Source organism: Drosophila tropicalis, unplaced genomic scaffold, assembly GCF_018151085.1.
Source record: "Drosophila tropicalis isolate 14030-0801.00 unplaced genomic scaffold, ASM1815108v1 contig_845, whole genome shotgun sequence".
In the NCBI taxonomy this organism is placed as follows: domain Eukaryota; kingdom Metazoa; phylum Arthropoda; class Insecta; order Diptera; family Drosophilidae; genus Drosophila; species Drosophila tropicalis.
The window spans coordinates 4,572,746-4,596,224 of record NW_027173338.1 but is presented as its reverse complement, the minus strand read 5'-3'; the positions used below and the strand labels follow the sequence as shown (position 1 = coordinate 4,596,224).

The 23,479-nt window shown below is 35.6% G+C and overlaps 1 protein-coding gene across 5 annotated transcripts in view; it reads left to right on the top strand.

Annotated features, from left to right (window-relative positions):
• Positions 1–1,021: 1,021 nt before the first annotated feature.
• bru2 (bruno 2) overlaps positions 1,022–23,479 on the top strand; it is a 69,659-nt gene continuing 47,201 nt past the window's right edge. The window contains exons 1-4 of one of the 5 annotated variants that reach the window (XM_068294223.1): positions 1,022–1,150; positions 11,221–12,492; positions 20,524–20,771; positions 22,460–22,542. In XM_068294223.1, the coding sequence (XP_068150324.1) occupies positions 11,690–12,492; positions 20,524–20,771; positions 22,460–22,542 (1,134 nt within the window). In that variant the 5' untranslated portion in view covers positions 1,022–1,150; positions 11,221–11,689. Of the gene's footprint in view, positions 1,151–5,913; positions 6,068–11,220; positions 12,493–20,523; positions 20,772–22,459; positions 22,543–23,479 lie in introns of those variants that run through there. The other 4 variants (XM_068294226.1, XM_068294224.1, XM_068294222.1 and 1 more) reach the window with 4 other exon arrangements.

Genomic DNA, 23,479 nt, shown 5'->3' with positions numbered 1-23,479 from the left:
CACACACCAACACACACACATTAAATCAGAGAGGAAAGAAAAAAAGAAAAGCACACAAAAAGTCAAGCGTCGCATTTTGTCGTTGTCGGTTCGTCGTCGTGAACGTCGTCGCCCACTCGCATTTTTACTTTCTACAGAGAATACGAGACACATACACACATACTCAGTTCAGATCTGATACCGTCCCTCCATCTTACCCCAAGCCATAATGCATATAGTATACGCTTAGTTTAGGTGCATATACATACATATATTTCATATGGGTTTCGGTTTTGGAAATCATGTCACTTGCAATGCATCGCCAGACATGCGGAAATCTTAGCTAAAACCGAAAAAAAATAATAATCTTTTATTTGCACTCAATTTCGTTTTTAATGGCAAAACGCGCGCCCAGCAACAAAAACAAAATAAAGTGAAAATTATGTGCCAAAAAAAAATCAAAACAAATGTGAAAAAAGTTTATCAAATAAATAGATAAATATAAATATATTCACATATTGATCTCAACAATTTTCAACAAAGTGAGAATGGAAATGAATTGATGAAAAAGTAAAAAAAACAAAAGAAAAGTTAAAGTGTGCATAAAGTAAAAAAAAAGTTTAAATTTCAAAAAAGAATCTCTGATGTTTTGTGTTTTATGTAGAATTTAAGAAATTAGAAACAAAAAAGTTAATATTATATGCAAAATATTAAAAACAAATGTCTCAATCGCTCGGTGTCTAATTTTCCGTTGGAGAATCTCTTATCAGTGTTTAATTTTTATTGTTTGCTAATTGTATCTACGGCACAGACACACACGACGCGTCTGTATGTGTATTTATATCTGTGTGAGTGAGTGCGTTTGCATTGTGTCACTTGAAAGATTTTGACCTCGCACTTCACCCATCAAGTGAATTTGTTTTCTGTCGCACGATCGTCGCAAAGTCTTCGTCATCGTCATCAGCGTCAACAGAAGCAGAAGCAGAAGCAGCAGCAGCAGATCAGCCCCATCAGTGGCATCCCCCAGCATTTCCCCACACCTCTTCGCTTTTTTTTTATGGGGGCAATTTGTCAACATAAACACAAAAGAAAATTGTTCTAGTCAAACATTGGAATGTTTACGATGAAGGAAGTTCTGGCCGACAACAAAATAGAATCACTTTAAATTAAAGTAAGTTGAAAAGTGATAAATTAAGTTAAGAATTGAAATACTCACATAGAAATAGTCCACCTGAACAAAGACTTCCTATAGTTAGATAAAATTAATACATTTGAATTATAATAAGATTTAAAGTCAATCGATTCAAACAATTTTTTAAGCACTTGATTGTTCAGAGATATGTAAAATTATAGATAAAATAAATAGACAATAGAATTTTAGGTGACAAATTTAATTTACTCTTTTTCAAGAGTGGAAAAAGGTGAAAATTGTTGAGTTTGAATTTCAAATTGAAGTAGAGGTAAACTAAAGAAAATGTTGTTAAATTTTCACTTTGAACCATCAGTTCTGTTCCTTTCGTCTATCAATCTATATGTGTATGGACAGAATATTGATAAAATTTCTCTCTAGCCCATTCAATAATTTATGATCCACTAAATGTCCAACATCTGTGCGTTCATCATGCACACAAGTATAAAAATACACGACATTGAAATAAATTTAGCAAAAGAAGAACAAGATGCTTTAAATACAAATACACCAGAAAAATCGAAACCAAAATGAAAAAAAAACCATGTATATATATATATAAATTCAAGTTTCCAAAAATATATACAATATACGGAATATAATTAATTAGTTTTTGGACAAAGTTTTTCGTGTGCGTGCGGAACATCATCGACAGTCTGATTGTGCGATATATCAAGCCAAATGATCTGACAAAATGATATACAAAGTCTTCAAAACAGCAAACACTAAGTAAGTCATCAATGCTGACATTGAACAAAGAGTAACACGCTCTGCAGATACCCTGTAGTTAAGCATTCATCTTGTATTTGGATTTCTTCTGTTCAAGTATCGAAGGGCTTGTATGTGGTCAATTAATCCGATTTACTATAAAATCGAGATATCATCTAGGTATGGAAACTCTCTATTCAGTCAAGATCTATGTTCTATATGGCCCCAAGGAACAAAGAAGTTCCAACCGATAAATTATATTAGGATATTGATCTCTTTAGCTCTTGACAGTTTTTAAGTCGCTGTCAAAGATTTCTTTTGAAGATTACACATAAGAATTAGTTCTAGTTCCATGTTTAAAAACTGTAAAAAAGGCTTCTTAATAACTAATATACCTCCATAGCCATAGGGTGTATATAAAGATTTTGCTGAATGATTTAAATATCTGTTGTATTTATAATTTAATTTTGTTGACACTAAAAAAAATTTACGACACACCCAAAGAAATAAAAGAAAAGGAAAACCAAATAGTCAAAACTTAAATCTTAGCTGTTTGCACCTTAAAAAACAGACGCAAACTGCTAACTACATACAAGCACACACTCATACACACAAACACACACACACACTCACACTGATGAAGGAAATGTGAGTTCCTCTTGGGTTTTTGGGGTTTTCATTTTGCTTCAGTCATTACGGTCAATAATTACCGCAAGCATGTCAACCAAAATTATTGCCCAGATAGATTTGCCCTCCAGCTCCGACTCACCGGATCGACTGCCGTTTGCCACTTTACGGTTTAAGTGTCCGGCCATGTGTTGCAAGTCAAACCGCAGGACTCCTCCTACTCTCTAGCTACCTCTTCTCACCCTCCAGGACCTTCATGTAGTTTCCCAAACCCAAAAAGCAGTTTGACCAACAACTCTGCCGGAAATAATTACTCAGCTTGGGGTTTCTTCTTTAGCTTTGGGTTAGCTTTTTCCAGGTAGAGCGAAATGAATAGGAGAAAGTTGGAGAGAGTTGGGGAGAGTTCTATACATTTAATTTATATTATTTGTGCTTCCTTGTGTCTGACATTTTCCCCTCACCACTCGCTCTACACTCTCTATCATCCCCCTCACCGCAGTTCGGCCTTTTGTTTACCTGGCTTTATTAGTAGTCTGTCTGGGTTTGTCAATGTCCGCTTTTTGTTGGCTCTGTTGCTGTTGCTGTTGGTACTTCTGTTGTTCGACCACTAAACTGTGTTTTGGCTTTTGTTGCACTTGCAACCGCATTCATGTGGCTTTTGAGACTTTGATTTTCCTTCTTCGAAGTCCTTCGAATAATATTATTGAATATTTTGTTCAAGATGACAAAGAGAATTGCCAAAAGCAATTAAATCTTTAAGAAACACAGCTTTCAGCCATAAAATTTGTTTGCCAAATAAATTGTCTAAGAATGTGACACTCAAATTGGTAACTAGCCCATGGCTTTTATAAATTTAAAAGGCCAAAAAATGTTTATATATATTTAAACAACAAAATAATGATTGCATTTAAGTGCATCGATTTCAACTAATAGTGCAATACAATCAACCAAATAGGAAATTTAGTCCTGAAAGACTTTTAAAAAGTTTATTTCCCGTCGATTCCCATTTTCTAACTAATCAATTTCGTCAACTTTGATTAGCATTGATGAAAAAATTTAGCTAATCACTGGACCTAAAATGCGTAATTTGTGCAAATGTCCAAATCGGGGAGGGGGCCTTATAATCCTTTTGTTAACCTTTTCAAATGTCAATCCCACATAAAGCTGTGTGTATTGTTACTTATAAATTATTAAATTTTTCGCTTAACTAACACATTTGCCCTCAACATAACTGGGGAAAAAGAGAGATAGACCAGAAAATTGTAGATACCGACCAGCACCCACATACATATGTACATACATTCACTTTGCCTCAACTTCAAAACAATTGCTCAAATCCAATTTAGTATTGATCGTTCTTTGAATGGAGGGGGAGCCCAGTAGACAAAAGTCTGTATCAAGAAGGACATGTGGGGGAAAGAAGAAATCGAAATGTGAAAGGGAACTATAGAGAGGTAGAGGACAACAAAAAAAAAAAAGGGTTACAAGTTGCCATGAATCGCCATGAATGGGTCAAAGCGCAGTGTAGAGCAACTACAAATATGTACATATATATATACTGACACACATAGGAGAGATATATTTACGTCGATATACATATATGTTGGTCTATGTGATTTGAATGATTTAACTTTTATTGCCACCTTTTCCACATTTATTCGTAGTATAACTCTGTCTGCCTTTTGTTTAAATGTTTAGTGTGTAGGTTGCAATCAGCCAAAAGGAAGTGTTATACAAATTATTAGATTAGATTTACAGATTAGATAAATCAGATAATGAATTACAGAGACAGCAGCGAGTGGCTGCAGATAAAAAGATTGTCACAGATATCGCCTGCTCTATATAGAGTTTTTCATTTACTTCATTTGTTTTGACTGTATAAATATGTACATACATTTGATTTAAGAGTTAAGCATCTTCATAATACTTATACACATTTATGTATAAGAGTTTATGAAAGTTCAAGTACACAAATTCCAAATTCAAAACAAATTCGTTAAGCTAAAAATGCCAAATATACTTTAAAACTGTTATATAAGCTTTTATACTTCTGAATATTGTCAATTTGATCATGTTATCGACTAGACTATTCAATTCGTGTAACTTGACCAAAATAAAACCAATTATTTTCCAATTGAATATTCGATTCCTTTTAATAATAACCATACATATGTATTTGATTGTCCTCCCGCTTCTCCCCTGCCACATTTGTAATTATTTCTTTTTTTGAATGGAATTATATAATGTACATGGATATATAGGTACATGGATAGTACATACATACGTATGAGTGTACTGGCTTACAATATGCTAAGTGACATACATTTACCGCAACTAAATAGTCGCACATTATAATTTGATGGCACAATGACAAACAGAATGAAGCCAGAAGGCAGACAGTCGGCTTAGTCCGTGGCAAACTAGAAACAGAAATTTCCGCATACATATAGTATATGTATCTACATGTATATATCTGGTCAGGTATATAGGACCTTCCACTAACCCCTTGTCTGTGTGTGTGTGTGTGTGTGTTATGGCCATGGCTGAACGGCTGTCCGGTCACACGGCCGATTCACTCCCACTTTACTCAGTCGCCCTTTGGGCACTTCAAACTCATCGATACTTTGAGCTTCGTGGCATGCTCATTGGTCTCTTTCTATTCCTATTTCTTTTTTTGTAATTTTTTTTTTTTTTTTTGTGTGTGTTTACTAGCGGACCTTCTAGATAGCTATATATATGCCACACGACCGACTCGCATGAGCTTAGTTTATATTTATGGCCATTATAGTGCGGATATATTGAGCGCGAGGTGCGAGTTATAGTACCAGAAACATACTCGCTCTCTGTACTCGTAATTTTGATAAGCGTGAAATGGTTCAGGTTATTGAATAGTTGTTCCTCAAACACTGACTCACTCGATAAGGTATACCAATTAAAGAAAATTTGAACAACCTGTCCCAGATATACATACATAGAGGAAAAATCGGGGTAAAAAATGTTCAAATAAATATAAAAACTGTTCAAGTTGAACAGGCCAATCGACTGCGAGATACTTCAGGGCGAAGAGTTTCTCTTTTTTTTTTTTGGTCTGGTTTACCTGACAACAATCAGCAGGCAATTATGCGATAAGCATTTACCTTATCATTTTGGAAAGATAACACCAATTTAGAGAGGGAGAGAGTAAGAGTGAGAGAGAGAGAGAGAGCGTTATGAGAGACATTCTTATCTTACTTGCGATATGTGGAAAAAAATGAAACAAAAATTATGAAATCAAAATTGAATTTTTCGGTCTTTGTTAGTTGCCTTTCGTTGGCTTTACCGTGCGGTTGACTTTTCATTCCCCTTTTCGCGAGTGACTTGAGTGCGTGTCATAGTGTGTGTATGTGTGTGTGTGTTCATGTCAGTCAGTTGATTGATTCGTGTATGATCAAATTGTGTATTTATACACACATAAACTAGATAACTACCAGATATAGATCCAAAAATATATACATACATATGCAGAGTTATCTGGTTTCAGTGAGATAGTTTCCACATGTTCATCAAGTGTAGCGAAAGCGAAAAGTAAGTATCTATCTGAGGGATACTATTTACAAACTGTTATACAACGACAATAATTAACCATTTCTATGGCTGGGGATGATGAGAAGTTTATTAAAAGTGTATAACAGTTGTTAGTTCTAAAGTTGTCAATCAGAAGTAGTATATAAAGGTTTCTGCTCTTGAAGTTATATTGTTTAAGTCTTAAAATCTAAATTTTTGACTTACTAGAAGCGTATAACAGTTGGTAAGGCCAGGAATTTAAATTTCGAAAAATGCCTGTCGCACTTTTTATTTCAATTTTTGAAACCTTTTCAAGGTATAACAGTTCTGCAGCACCTACCATATGGCACTTAACCATTCACTTATTGATTTCGTTGGTTTTTTCCCTCACCCTTTATGACTCACAACGAATTACAACGAAAACGATTAAAATGGAAATATCAAAGATTTTATTTAAACATTATTTGTTATATATATATTTGTTGTTTGTTTGTGTTTTGTATCTTTCTACCTGTTAATCTGCAGTTAGTTTCGGATATATACATGTATGTATATGTACTTATACGTAGAAGGGAATACAGAGATAGTAAACCACAATAAAAAGCAACTATGCAAACGTATAAAACGCCAAGATAAGATAAGCAACAAAAACAAAACTCGCTCAACAAGTGAATGGGAATGCTGAGCCGGGCAGACGAGAGGGAATAGATGGTGGTAGGTGGGAGGGGAAACTGGGAGCACACGTAGTCATCAGCAAGCAGTCTAAGACATGGCAGTCATTGCACAGTGGGTACAATGCACCCTTAGACATGTGATGTCTTTACGAGATGTCAACAGCATTGTCAACTGTCAGAGGAAGCGTACACTCAAACACTCTGGAGAGGGGGGAGGACAAGAAGGCAACTGGCTAACTGGAAAAAATGAGGCCCTCAAATAGAATTTGGGTCAGAGGTTACTATAAGCCCTAGACCAAGACACAGTTGCCCGCATTTACATACAACAAAGTTTGATTATGGAGAGATGGCGAAAGTGTAAAAGAGAGACAGAGAGAAGGCAAGGACAAAGGCAACTACGCAAAAATATTGTCACTAAAGTTAATTAAAAAACAGCCAGAGGCACAAAATATATTCAAACACACACACACACAACACACTCATGAGAGGGAGATTCTTCTCCTTTTAATAAAAATGCCAAGGGATAAAAGATACAAAAACTGTGAAAGAATGGGGAAGGGACCGAGGTGGTGGGCAGGGGAAGTAACAGGAGTGTCATCGCTGCGTGTGCAAACAAAGGCAAATAAATAGAAAAGAGATACTACTCAATAATCAATAGATAAATAAAATTACAAGGTGACAGCGACAGCAGCAGCAGCAACCGAGGATAACACACAGCTGCTGCCTCACAGGGTGTCCCCTCTCCATCTTACCGCCCACTATCCTTTCCCAGCTGGAGGCATCACAGTGTTAGTGGGGGTGTTGGGGCTGTTAAAGCTGCAGGGGCAAGCATCAGACGATAACTGCTCATAATGCAAGCAGCAAATATAAGCAGAGAGAGGGGGAAGCACTTGTTACTTTTTTTTTCTTTACGAACGTTTAATACTCTAACCATATAACTGTGATGATAAGTTACCCAAAGGAGCAAAGGAAAAACTTATATTAGTTCTATTTTTCTTTCGTTTGTTTCTTTTTTTGTTTAATTATTTTTAATTAGTTTTTGCTTGAGAAATTACCATCTTAAAATCTTCTTGAAGTATTTTTAATGCGAATATTATGATTTTAATTTAATAATTAATTCATAATAATCCAAATATTTGGTTTTTTAGAAAGGTTTTGTTACTATAAATTAAAATCTGAAACTGTCCTAAGGAAGTAAGGAAGTCAAAATATTATGTTTATAATGCTCTCCAATGCAATGATCTCCATTATACGAAATACCCTAACTCTAACGATGATGGTGATGATGGCGCCGATGTCGATGTGGGTGTTGTTGTTGTTGCTTTTGCTGTTCTTGGTGTCGACATCGTTTGATGGTGGCATTTGGATAAGCGCGTGGCAGCATCGACATCAGCACTAGCAGGAGCAGAACCACGAGCATGAGCAGGAGCAGGAGCAGGAGCTAGACCAGTAGCATGCCGCTGGCAAACCGTTGGCGCGCTGCCTTCCTAACACGCTTGTTATTTTCGTTTTCGTTTTCTTTCTTTCATTATTTGCCTTGAGGGGGAGAAATGGTGCAACAAGCGTTTCATGGCACGACAACCATGCGAATGATGATGGCGACAGTTGCCCGCGTTTGGCCAAGAGTAGCGGACGGAGCCAAATAAACAAAAATAAATAGAAAAAAAAATTATAAAACGAAACACCGAAATAAAAGCCAAAACACAGAGTGTGAGAGCGAGAAAGACCCACTAGAAAATGAGCAAAAAAAAAAAAAAAAAAAAGTTGCAAATTTATTAAACAATAATAGAAAAACTGGTGAATTTTCATAGCGATAATATCGCGATAGATAACAAAATAAAACATTTCAAAGCAAAAGAAAGCCAAAAAGTGTGAGCTCTTTAAATTGAAGTTTTACTAATTTTAAAAAGAAAACTGTTGTTCAAATTGAATTATATAGATTTAAGCTAAATGTTCTCTCTGTCTATTCAAAAAATGTTTAAGGGTATAATTGAATTGAATAGATTTATACCCTTAAACATTTGTTAAATATAAGATTTAACATTTTGCTTAGAGTCCTAAACTGTTATACACAAGCTGAGGCATATACTTCAATAGTAAAATAAGGTGAAAACTATATTTTAATTGAATTTTAATTTAGCATTACAATTTTCCTAATCGGATGGGTTAATTTCTTGTTTTGCTAGCATTGTTTCTTCACAAGTGTTGTTATAAAAACTGTTATACCAACATTTCAAACGCAGAGATGCACTTAAAGTGTTTAAATAAATATAAAAAATATTTCAAAAACTCATTAATTCAACGAGGCAGAAAAATGAAGTATATTAACTGTTATACAGAATGTGGCTTTTATTTTACATTTATGCTGTTATACAAAGTGACACATCAGCTGTTATACAAATTTACCCAACTGCTGCCATTGTAATGTTTATGCCATTTGTATTGCATTTATTTTTGTATTGTTATACGAAATGTATATTAACTGTTATACGAACCATAGTTTTTAAAGCAACTCTTCGTGTTAAATTTTGCAACTTGCATTTCCGCTTGATCAATTTCCAATTTGAAGACACTTGAAAGACTGTCATGTCGTCGACAAGCTACTTACTTACACAGTAACATAATAAGCGTAATCTTAATCGCTTTCCCTGCAAGCGAATCATTCTCCTTGATTCCCCCAAAAACCTTCCCCTTATCCCTTCTTACCACCACCCACTCAAACCCACTCTCTCTAGCTCGCTCACTCTTGGCGAGTTTATGTGTAAGCGCGTTAATTAAGGCGCCCATGCCTGTGGCCAGTCAAGTGCGACAACAAATAATTTGATTTCAATTTAACTAATTAGCTGGGGCCTTCAAACATTATGCGGCCAACTGAGCTAGCTCTTAGAATGTGCTGTGAGTATGATGAGTATGTGCCATACATACACACACACACACATATGTGTATATGTAGTAAATGTAAATGTATATCTAGATTGTATACTATATATAAAGGAGAGCACTCAAAATGCTTATCTGTTTAGCGGCAGCAGCTATAAACATTAGTAGTATGTAGTATATGTTTGTGTATGTGTGTGTGTGTGTGTACTTGTTGTGCCATCGTGTAAGAGTGTGCGTGTATGTGTATATCTATCAAAGCGTAGCACTTGAATGCAGACAGTCAAGTGGGCCGAGAGAGTTTCTGTGGTCAGACTGTCAATATGTTGTTTTCCATTCAAAATGCGCTTAGCTATGCAGTTAGTCGGGCCAGCTAGCGGCAGGATAACCACCACCACCACTACAGCCCAAGGGCACTGTGAAGTGGTGGGGCAGGATACGGGGAATATTAAGAGGGCAACTGGCAGCCATTTTGACTGCGGTTGTGCTTGAAGTGAGCTTAAAAAATTAATAAATATTACTCAATTTGTAACACAAGTATCTACTACTTAGTTAAAAGGTAGACAGTGTTTACCCTAAAAGTTTAAAGGATAAATAGTGTAAGATGTCAGGCAGGTCTAATTGTTTATGACAATCAAGTAATTATATAAAAATACAAAACCAGTATACCTAAACATACTTCCTGAATTTAAGTTATACAAACAATTGTAAAAACTTATCATCATTAAAAACCTACGACTAAGATATCAAGTTCATCAAACTATCTATAAAACTATAGAAAGAGATGAAAGCGATAGAAATTCAAATCCTTTAAAGAATATTTACTGAGGCATATCTTACTACAATTTACATAATTTTGTTTGGGTTAAATAGAGGAAATATCACCCCATGAAACAATGTGTCTCTTCTTTATCTATACCCATGACTGTTCGACAATTTTTTTACAAATTTTGTCACATTGTCGCGTGATTCATTTAAAATCAATCTTAAAATTATTAATATTAAATTCAAATTTTTGGAAAAACAGCTATCTTGGTTTAATTTTAACACAATTTAAGTAAGGAGAGTTATTATAAACGGCACATCGATCCTTAGGCTAGCATCAAAAGGCAGTCTTCATTTCAGAGTTGAACTGGCCCTCAAAAAACTTTCCTGCAAAGATATTACAACGATCCGATCTATTTAAAGTTTATAATTAACTTATCACTTATTTTTTAATTGTACTTTTCATTTGGTTTCTTTGTTTTTTGTATATATTTTCTTGATTTTCTTTTTGACAAATTTTAATTGGCTTTTTGATTGATCGTGTCCTCTTCACGGTAGACAAACACACAGACAAAGCTCACCTGGCCAAGGTAGAAAAAATATGTATGTTTATTTATCAGATTGATAAGTAAAAAAAAAAAAATAGTAAAATACTAGATTAAATGTAGTCAAATGATTAATTAAGGTTGATAAAAAAAAACTTGCTTAGCATAATATTAGTATTAAGTGTAAGTGGAATGAAGTGTCCAAGTATTGCACCTTCTGTTGCTGTTTATTTTGTTATAAAAATTTCTTCCACGTATATTAAAGTTCATTTTAATTAACAAACACTTTACATTTTTTTATTTTCGTTTTTAGATTTAATTACAGTTGAAACTGGAAGCAAGTGTAAATGCAAAGTGCAGTTACATCAAATAAATAATACACAAAAAAAAAAAGCAAATAAAAACTAAGCCAAAAGGAGGAAAAACTCAGTCAGCTAATTGTGAGAAGATAAAACTGTGATAGGAAACAAAAGGGATAAAGAAGAGAGAAAAAATAACAACAACTAGAAAACAAGAGAAGACTCCAAGAGGAGTCTCATTCTATCCTTTCGTCTCCTCATCTCTTCTCTCCTCTTCTTCCGCTGTTGAGGACAGCTGCAAGTGTGCGAAAATAATATACAATTTTAATAAAAACTAAAAACCCAAAAGCAAATTAAAAAGCAAGCGTCGTCAAATGCGGCACTAAAAGTAATTAGCGAGAGAGAGAGAGAGAGGGAACGACACTGAAAAAGAGACAGCAGAAGAACAAAAACAACTATTGAAAACAAGAGGAAATAAAATAAATGATGTTGCAATCCTTGAAATTGCAAAGCGGCATTCCAGCAACAGAAGCAACAACACCAACAGCAGCGACAGCAACAACTCCGACTGAGGAAGCAGCAGCAGCAATTGCAACAGCAGGAGGAGCATTAGCAGTAGGAACAACAACAACAACAACAACAGCAACACAGGCAACAACAATGCTAACAACGGCACCTGTTGCCCACGTTGCTAATGGCAACACCAACAGCAGCAACAACAACAACAACAATGTGCTTTATAATAATAATAATTTAAATAGCAATAACAATAACAACCTACAGCAGCAGCAGCAACAATTACAGTATTCTGGCGCCATTGCAACAACAACCACATTTACAGGTGCTGCAAAAAGTTTTCATCCATATTTGCGACCATCCACAAACAGCGCCAACACCATTATCCCGACACCAGCACTAGCAGCGGCAACAATACCAACAACAACTACAATGCCGACAACATTGTTTGAAACACTTTTGCACAACCAAATAAATTCCAATGCAACAACAGCGACAGTAACAGTAGCAACGCCAGCAACAGCAACATCAACTGCAGCACCATCAACAACTGCCGCTGCTACGGCTGCAACAATCGCCAGCACCGCAGCAACCACAGCGGATGGCGTAACGACGACTTTGCTAAATTCCAACATTAATTCCAGAACTTCATTAGTAGACCAAACTATTGCAGCTGCCCCAGCAGGATTAGGACAAGGAGGAGAAGCAACTGCACTCCCAGTTGCTGCTGCTGCTGCTGTTGTTGTTGTTGCCCCTAGCCTTCCGATTCGGTGAGTAAAACAAAAATATCGGTGGGGTTTAAAAACAGGAATTTCATGTTAATAGCTACTAATGTCTAACCAAATTGCATTCAAATGATTTATTCTACAGTTACATAGACTTCTTATTAAGTTGTCATCGGTAGCCCTGAAAAGTAGGCAACAGAAATGATAAGGAATGAAATCAATGAGAATAAGACTATAAGAAAATCTCTTAGGTTCCAGAACCAGTTAATATTAATCAAAAAAAGCTTGAAAAACTGTATGACTAGAATATTTTTAGCCCCATTCTCCTTTTCACCATTTGTCATAGCATACTTTTCAGGGTAAGCCATAAAGCGAAAACTTCCCGTTCTCCCTTAGTTAATTCAATTCTTATCATTTTTGCATATAGAATATTTCAATTTCCCGTTGCTTCCTCTGTGCTGTACTCCCGACTCTTTCCAAGTTGGCTATCACATTTCAAATTGTTATTCACTGGCCGCGCGGCATATTCTATTTGTCAACTTCCTTTTGGCCGGAAATTATAAAAATAGAAAAACCTTGAAGACTCAACGCAACTGAGCTCAGTTGAGTTTGAGGAGGGCAGGATATTTGCTTAACCACTATCCTTTGGCCCACCCACCATATCGACGCCATAACTTGGCACTTGCCAGCTTTTCATCTTGCCATTCAACTTGATTCAATTAAAATAAGTGACAATGTGCAACTTCAGACATTAAGTGGGCTAATGATAATTGGCATTGCATTAAGGTTATTAATTTGTCAGTCAGTCCGAAACCTATTACAATTAATCATCAATGGATAATGTTTGATGATGATGATTATGATGACGATAATCATCATTATAATTTTCATCGGGGCAGGTCATTGTAATTATAATTTTAATGTTAACGATAATAACTGCAGGGGGAGATTTCTGTTGGTGGCTAGAAGAAATTGGTTTAACCACAGGCCCACTGCATACATACATACATATATATATATATATATATATGTATATCGCTGGGCCATTAAATAATCAAGCAAGAATATTAAATTTATGTTGGGTCATTTTTATATTCCTTCCAGTTGTCGTCTCTGTCGCCTGTTACTGCTGCTGGTCTGGTCTGGCCTGGTCTGTTGTAGCCTGGTGTCCTCAGGCCAGGGTCCAGCTCCAGTGGTTTTTCTTTTTCTTTAACTCGATTCCCCTCTTGCCATGCTTATCACCCGCTCTATGGCCTATCTTTGAACTGTTTGTTTTTGTTGCGACAGGCGCGGCATAACAAACTGCCATCCATAAATTAAATGCCACGTCATGGCTACGTTGTCGCAAAGTGCGAGTGGACGACACACAGTGGGGTAAAAAAGACAAAAAAATGTTGAGTGTAGATCGAGCAATGCTTGACTCATTTTCACTTAGTAATTAAAAGAACTTGGTGGAACCAGAAGAAAATTTGATCTACATAAAAATGGTATTCGATTTATTAGCTAACTATAGTAGCCGCCTCACAAGTCTTGAAAAATTGAAAGGTCCACAAGAAAGGTGCCGGAATCCGACGTAACTTTGAATTATAGTGCAGTTCAATCAAATTAAGAAACCATTGCTGGTTTTTTACTTAAAGACTTATATACTTTTTTGTATGTGGTTGAAACCACTGTGCATATTTGCCTGATATCGTCATGTGTTCAAGCTGTTGAGTTATCCATTGAGCAGCGATATCATCAGCAATGTTCATCATCATCAACATCAACATCAACATCAACATCAACATCAGGGGCAGCATCAGCATCATGATTGCCTTACAAAAAAGCACCTGCTATCCTATGTCGTCATCTATCTCTTTTCCTCTTCATCGTTGTCTCTATAAATGTCTACGTCTCGCTTTCACCGCAGGCGATTTTCTCATTAAGAGCCTGTGACCAGAACGCATTTAAATGAAACTGAATTATTAATACAGAGAAAGGCCTCAAGAGACTCTGACAACTCTAAGACAAGTATACCTGGGAGTGAACGAAAGCAAGAACCAGAGAGAGCGCGTATAATTGCAACTAGTTGGCTTTATTTCACTTTGGCTCCGACTTTCCCCCAAGTCCCACACAAGGCAGAAAGAAGAAATAATTGCTTAGGGCTCGAAGGGCGACACCTGTCGCTTCCTCTTTATATTTTTGATACCACATCAGCCCACACCTCCCTCTCTTTGCCTCTCTTGGTCTCCTATTTTTATGCGATTCTCTCGTTTCCAGGCGTAAATTTATGCCAAAAGTAGCCTAAAAAGTGAAATTGGCTGCGTAAAATGCGTAAATGGTTCCCATTTTGTGATTTATACTCCTTCGGGCCAAAGACACAGAGAGACGGATTCTGCGACACTTATAAAGACTTGGCCTAATTTTGGATTTCTCCCAATTTTTTTTCCTTTTTTGCATTTTTGACTTGCAGGCATGAAATTTATCACCTTGACATTAGACAATTTTCAGACGAAATGCTTCCTGCAACATTCTGATTCCCTCATTCTTGGCTCTAATAGATTAATTTCGTTTTGTCATTCTGTTGCCTCGCGGGAATTGTCTGTTCAAGGAGGTAGTCGATGTGGAGGGTTGTTACACTTCATAAATTGAGGATGGGTGGAAGAAATGTTTTGCTATAGGGGAGGAAATTGGAAAATGAAGAAATTTACAATATAAATAGGAAGTAATTTTCTAAATAGCATACATTTTAGATGAAACGGCATGATTTGGATGGGCTTGATATTTAAAATAAAGAGACTCACCATTTCAATCAGGAATCTTATCAAAAGAGATTAAATTTCTTAATAAATCTAAAATTTTAATACAGAAACAAAATATTGTGATTATTTTGTTCCATATTAACCTTTATGCAACTGATTTTCCACCAACTTTTCCTTAAACAAAATGAGTTGCCAATGCAATGCAAATGGATAGAAGATACTTATTTATCTAATCCACACTACAGTTTCTACAATTTCCATTCGTTTGACTATATCAAAGCCTACTTTATCATTAGTGATACAGATGAAACATCAAATCTTTTGTGGCCCTGTCATTTCTTTTACTTTCCATACAATTTTATTTAGTTATTGTAGATAATCAATCAATCTAATCAGATAGTTTCGATAGCTTTTGCAAACTATTAAAAGTACCTACTTTTCCAATATAATTTCTCATACATCTGTATAGGCTTTTGTGTCACTTGTTTGGCTCAGCAATTAAAGCAAGAATAGATTTTCTAACTTACCTACCTGAAAATGCAGCAAACTACATACTTTGCCTCATTCCAAACAATTTAAAGGCAGTTATTGTACTTTTTGTAAGGAAAGAGTATAACAAACTAATTAAACCACTCACTTGCTTGACAACTTCTACTTAGAACACAAATCAGCTTCAGTTGGTTGAAGTTTTTCTCCATTTTGGCTGTTGCCAGGCAATTTGACATCTAACCAAAAGTCAATTTCGTACACCATCAAGGACACCCAATAAAACAACCCTGTCAACTCACACTCTAATACACAGACACACACACACACACACATAAACATACCACAAACAGACAGCAAAGGAAAGTTTTTTCGTTGACCAGCTAAAGCTGACCCCAAAATGGACCCAAATATATAACGAGCCAATAGTCTCTCCCTTTAATTCAGAAAGAGACGGAGCGAGCGAGAAAGAGAAAGAAAAGTAAAAACGTTTACAACTTTTTAGATTAGATTAGTTTTGCTAATAACAATTAGTATTTGTATTTTATGCTGTTAGAAGCAACTTTGATAGACACACCAAAAAGAGGGAATGGGGCAACGGGGCGAATGAGCAATTTTATTTGTGGAGATTTTATTTTGTTTTATAGTCATTAGCAAATGAAGTTAGCAAAACCGCAGAGAAAAAGGAATAGAGAGAGAATATGTTGGCGATTTGGCAACATTTCGAAACATTCGCTTAGCTGCAATTTGTTTAAGACTTTGTGAAATTTGATATAGTAAAACTTTTGTTATCTCTCACTGGTCTGGTTTGGTTTTTTTTTTGGGGGGGCTGTAGTAAACAATAGTTAACGAGTGCCTATCAATTGGTCAGCGATAAAACCTTTCTGTTTTCATACACAGGTCATATGACATGAGCCAATTCATGGAATTGACCAAATAAACATCGAACTAACGCGGCAAGTGTACGTGACCAATAATTTTAATTGTTTCAAATATACAAAAGCTACTGAGTAAATATTAAAATCAAGTTTAACTTAAAGCTACACTTTATAGTGTATGTTATTTATTTATTTAGACTATGATTAGTAGGTAATTGCAAATTACCTCTAATCGATATGCTAGCTATAACTACTATGGTCTTAAGCTAGTTGTAAAATATACAGTTCTTTATAATTAATACTAATTTTTATTTCTTTTGTTAACCTATATTTACATGGGTTGGGTAATATTTTACAATAGGTGGTATAGGTTTATTTCTTTAAAGAATTGGGAGATAGCGACAATATTGGGGTTACTTAGGGATAGGGATTCAATAGGGTTAGGGTGTAGGAATTTTTTCCTCGGCTCATTATATTCCTTGCATTCTGTGAGTATGTGGAGAATTGTAAATATTTTGTTGCAATGTACACATTGTGGGGGGGGGTTGTTTTTTGAATATGAATTCGTGGGTGAGTTTTGTGTGTCCGAATCGTATTCTTTGAAATTTGATGATGTCTGTTCGTTTAACGTTGTTGTCTATTTTTATTTGTGAGTCTCTTATCGATGTTTGGTTTACATTAGTCGTCTTGTAGTGGTCTGATGTATTCCTCCAAACTTTGCTTTTGTATTTCTTAAGTATGATGCCCTTTATGTACTTTGTTGTGTCTTTGTGGTTAATGTTTTGCTCAACTATATATGGGACACTGTAAGCTATCTTTGTGGCTCTGTCCGCTGTTTCATTGCCCTGGATGCCAGTGTGACCTGGTACCCATATCAAAATTATTTTGGGGTATTGGTGGGTTACTATGTCTCGTATATGAGAGATGTACGGATTTTGGTTGTTGACCTGGGTTACTGCCTGTATTGCTGACAGTGAGTCTGTACAAATTGCAAAATGCTGTTTTTCTCTTAGTGCATATTTACAAGCAGCCAGTATAGCTGCTGCTTCCGCTGTGTAATTCGAGGTGTGAGGTGGGAGCAGGGCCGTTTTAATTATGTCTGACTCAGTTGTGATGCTGTATGAGACTCCTTGTAATGATTTTGATCCGTCCGTGTAAATAAATTTATACCTATCATATCTTTCTTTGAGGCTAAGGAGCATTTTGCGATATATTATGGGGGGGTGTAGATGACTTAGTCGTATAGTGAAGAGAGAGATTAACTGACTCTTTACTGAGGGACCATGGGGGTTTTAGTAATTTTCTGCTTCTTATTGGGGTAAACAAAAGATCATTGTGTTTGCAGAAGTTCAAAGTGTTATGTAGAATCGATGGTATTCTGGGTGTTTTTTTCGATTTTTTTATTTTTTTTAACACTTCTTGGAGAGGTGTGTTTGATGCGAGCATTAGAGTCTTGTACAGTTTTGCTGTTGCTAGCGAAAATCTCGACTCGATTGGCATAAGGTCGGCTTCATAAAGAAGATTATTAATTGGGGTAGACCGAAAGGCTCCGAAGGTTTTCCTCAATGCATCATGATAGATGGATTTAAGTTTTATTTTGTAGGAAGGGGGGCAATTGCCGTACAAAGGTAAACAAAAGTCTATTTTTGACATGATCAAAGCTTGTATCGTATTTATTAGTGATCTAATATCACAACTATATTTTTGGTTAGCTAGCCATTTTATTATGTTAAGTCTTTGTGCAATTTGGACTGTTAAGTTGTCTATGTGTTGTTTCCATCTGTATCTATTTGTTATAACCAGACCAAGGATTTTTATGGAATTACTTGCGTCGAGGTTGTAAGATTGGGAACTTAGTAGAAAATTGCATTTCTTTTTCCTGCAAATGTGCATGTGTTTGCATTTATTTACAGATAGTTTTGCTCCCGAGTATTCACACCAGTTTAGAATATCTGTGAAAAGGGGATTTATGTTTACCATTGTTGTGTTTTTATTAATTTTTTTTATTATTGTGAAGTCATCGGCGTATGCAACGAAGTCAAATCCTTTGTGTACTGAGATGGTGCGACACAGTTTGTTGTAAGCTATGAGAAAAAGAATTACGGATAAAGGTGATCCCTGCGGTATGCCATTTTCAAGCGGTTTACTTTCCGAAAATTGATTGTTTACTTGAACTTTGATGTATCTATTTGTCAGAAAATTTTTGACGTAGTTTAATATTTTAGGTCCTATTTTCCAATTAATTAACTCATCAATGATTGTATGGATTCCTATTTTGTCATAGGCCTTTTCGAAGTCGAGGCTCATGACTGAGAGATGGTTTCTTGTGGATAGGGCGGAAGTAGTCTGGTAGTCTAAGAGAGTTAGACATTCCGACACTGACATGCCCTTTCGAAAGCCTATTTGCCGACTATCCAGAAGCTTACTATTGGTAGCAAGCCACCATAGTCGGTTTGCTACAATTTTGTCCAAAACTTTAGCCATGCAAGGGTTTAGTGAAATGGGGCGGTATGAGTTTATTGCAGTTTTTGGAGTATTTGGTTTATGGATAGGGACTACTACGCTGTTTTTGAAGTTTTGTGGGATATGCGAATTAAGAATCATGTTATACAGTTTTATTACCCGGTCTGAGACCTCGCTGGACAAGTTTTTTAGCATAGGGTAAGAGATTCTGTCGAGCCCTGGGCTCTTACCTTTAAGGCTGTTTAATGCTGATCTGAATTCTATGTGCTTGATCTCAGATTCAATGCTGAGCGCTTCGTGGGGAGGTTCGTAGGAGGGGATAATTGTTTTAGATCGGTTTTTATTGTTCCTAAACGAGACGCTAAATTTGTGGTCGGAGGATTCTCTAGACCAGTGATTTACAAACAACTGTGCTATGTCTGTCTTATTGATGACATTTATTGTTGGGTCATTTGGTGAGGTTATGCAGTGAATTCCGTTTCTCAATTTTCTGCCACAGAAAGTGTTGATATTTGACCAAATTTTTAAAGGGGTTGATGTTGGGTTAATTTCGGAAGTGAATTTTTGTAGTGAAAGCCTTTTTGATTGTTTTAACTCTCTTCTAAAGAGTGCTTTAGCCTTTTTGAACTCTACTATATTTTCAGTATTTATATTTTTCCTAAGTTTGTTCCATGCTTTGTTTTTGTTAGTTTTTAACTCTTCTAGCTTCTTGCTCCACCACGGGACTGAGAATCTTTTATTAAATTTTGGACATGTCTGTGGTATGCTTATATTTGCACTTTGTCTAATTATTTTGATTAAATTTGCTGTTTCTTTGTTTACTTCATTGCTCTTTAGCCTCTTTAAGTGAAAAAGTTCAGTTTGGGTAGCAAAATTTAGCCAATCCGCCAGATCAAGTCTAAATTTAGGACGTCTATCTTGGTGTTCATAGTTTGTACTGCCAAAAATAGTTATGTAGATGGGGAAGTGGTCGCTCCCATGGAGGTCTGTGTCTGCTTTCCACTTAAGATGTGGTAGCAGATTCGGGGTCGTCAGAGTGAGATCTACATGTGTCATCGTATGGTGCGTAGAATAGTGAGTTGGTGTGCCGTCGTTTAGGGTAATGAAGTTTGACTGGGAAATAAATTTGAATACAATATTCCCTTTAACATTATTTTTTGGTGATCCCCAGGTTTGGTGCCAGCTATTGAAGTCTCCGCATATTATGGTATTAATACTCGGGCTACCAAACATATTATAGTGTATGTATTTTACCTGAAATAAATATTTCTACAACAATTTTTAGGTTCTTTTTGGTCATTAAGTAAGAATTCATAATGAAAGTATTAAAAGGCAGTAAATATAGAAAAATATTAAGTAGGATCAACTAAAGCGACGGAAATCAAGGAGCTGTCTGATTCACTAAGTGAACAGATTCAGAAGTTGAAAGATATTTTAAAACTTTTTTAAACTTAATATCAAAAACTACTTTTGCTCTTCTAACTTATTTCTTCTTGTATTATTTCCAGTAAATCAATAGACGAACAAACTTCGAAAGTCGAACAAATTGAGGTTGATGCCATGGAAACCAATGCATTGGATTCGGCGAATTCCAATGATTTGGCTAAAGATCAACCCGATGCGGATAATATTAAAATGTTTGTGGGTCAAATACCAAAAACCTGGGATGAGACCAAGTTACGTCGCATGTTTGAGCAGTTTGGACGTGTGCATACATTGAATGTCCTTAGGGATAAGGTCACATCGATTAGTCGAGGTAAGTCGCCCGAACTGATGATGCATACAAATGTGGGGATTATGCCGGGAAAAATGGAGGCGGAGAAAAGAGATGAGTCGAGAGAGGATTTCAATGATATTTTATAATGCCCATCAATTCACGAGGCAAAATGTCGGCAGAAAGGGGGGTATAAAGAGGCGATAAAAAACATTAAGTAATACGATTATGTTGATGTTGTTGGCGAGGGACATTAAAACTTGCTTTGCCGTTCAGGTGTTGAGGGTAAACTTTTCGGTAATTGGCCATAATTGTGCGTGTATAAACAGAGAGCCAAAAACTTGCCACCATGTCACACACACACACAGACACACATACTCATACTCTGGCCTCATGCACATACTCCATCCTAACGTGGTTAATTTTTGCCTGTATTAGAATAATTTAAGCATTTGCTTGCAAACTTTTATGAAAAAAGTAATAATAAAGAGAGGAAGGTGCAGGAAAAATTGTATTATGCATATTTATGGCCCCACATGCCAGGGTTCGTTTCGGTTCTAGGTGCCAGCAAAACATGATTGGAATGCCTCATCCGTGTGTGTGTGTGTGTGTGTGCATGTGTGTGGGCGCTGGTGCTTATAAGCAGATTAACTACTACCAACTAAAAAAGAAAAGATAACACCATCAAGGTGTTGAAGAAAGATGAGATTTTTCAAAACACGGCGGAAAAGGCAGCAATATGTGTAATCTTGGTGAAGGGCACATGCTGGTTGAGAAGAATCTAACTAGGAACTTAATAATCGGCTATAATCAATGACTATCAACAAGAGCCTTAACAAATGAAATTAGTATTGAGTTTTGTTATCTTTAAATGTATCAAGGATTTTACAGTTTTCTTAATTTAGATTAGTTTAGTTCTTTATCGTAATCTAACACCTTTTGTTTTCATTGTGAAATATTTCCAATATTATTAGCGATGTTATCGATTAGTAGATCAATTTCTTAGCTTAGTGGTAGATATTAAATTGAAGTTACTGATCAAAAATATGTGTAAAAATTTAAAATGTAGTAGTAGTTTTTTTAGTCGAAGGCTCAAGTTTCTTTTGTTTGTCATCTACTTAGTTGAGTCTTTAATTATTTCACTGGAATAGATTCTCATTAGAATCTAAAACAATTAACTTGTCTTATATAGTCGTGTATATCAACCAATTACATAAGTGGACTTAGATAGTTAAGTACAATTCGTTTTACTGACTCAAAATCAATTATAGAAATAGAAAATAGTTACCCGATTACAAGAAGCTTTGCTCGCTAATTATTCAAATCGTTCCAAGTCCTGTTCCTATATATGCATTATGAATTTGTCTCCGTCTTCATTAACGTTATTATCTGCATGGCCTCTGCATGGCATTAATGTCCTGTCCATATACAAAACATTATTTAGATCAAAATGTTGCATGAAATACCATAAAATCAACTTAAAATGTTAAGCTATATAAATTTGTTATAATAATATCAAAATATCTGTCCAGTTTTGTGCATGAAGCAAGTTTGATAAACTAAAGTGAAACTCGTTTTAACATTTAGTCATATTCTTAATAGTATGAAAAATCATTTTTGTTGTTAATAATTGCATTTTTCTCTTTTTTAAGTTGTATAACGTTTTGATTTTATTGTGTGGCATTGTCTATTCGATTGTTCTTCTTTCGACACTTGTTTTTCTTTTACAGGGTGCTGTTTTGTCACCTACTATACCCGCAAGGCGGCACTGCGTGCTCAGGATGCGTTGCATAATATCAAAACTTTGGATGGGGTAAGTACCTATCAAAAAAGAAGAAAAAAAAAACGATTAAACTAGAAAATAAAGAAGTCCATTATTATGTCCACTACAATTAATCATATATGTAGCTTTGAATTTTGCCCGTTTTACTTGTTCTAATTGTATGTGCGTGTGTGTGTGTGTGTGCGTGTATATGCGTTTCTTGTAGTTTCTTTTCATGTATTAAATATCTTTTGTCTTTTACTTTCCCTGTGTGTTTTGGCCTTTTTGAATAATACAGCTTGAGAAATTCAACCGCTTGCGCCAAACTGAATCAGATCGATGACACAGTTCTCGTATATGTATATGTACATTGGTGGGTGGTTTTGATAACGGGGCGTGGTCATTTATATATAGATATTGGTATATAGCCAACACAAAATGTAATCATCAGTCAATTAGTGGATTCAATTATTGAGGACAATCTCCATTGTTAACGTATTAAATGAAGCGTTCTAGGCACAAGCAAAACACACCACACACCACATCACACACACAACACATGCACACATACAGCATGGACACACTCATACACGCAGATGGAGGAGAAAGTCCTACCTACGATATAGTCCTGCAAGTTCACAAACTTTGTCTCCACAAACTGTGACCAGTTAGTCACAGTGGTTTGACTTTATTGAACCTTTCTTAGTTATTTAACTTGAGGTAATATAGATAACTTAAGATTATTTTCTCTGATTAGAGAAAGAGCTTTACTATTTCAAGGAATTTTCCATCTTCAGAATACTTTTGATATTATTGAGGCTCTTGCAAAAATTTACAAATTTATTGAAATTTAAAATTAGAAATAGTTAATCATGAGTGGCAGGATTTAGCGCTGTAAAATATGCAATAAGTTTAAGCATAAGAATTAGCTCTTTGAAACATAAAAAGAAATTTTGAAATATACGAATTCGGTAGCATTATTTATTAT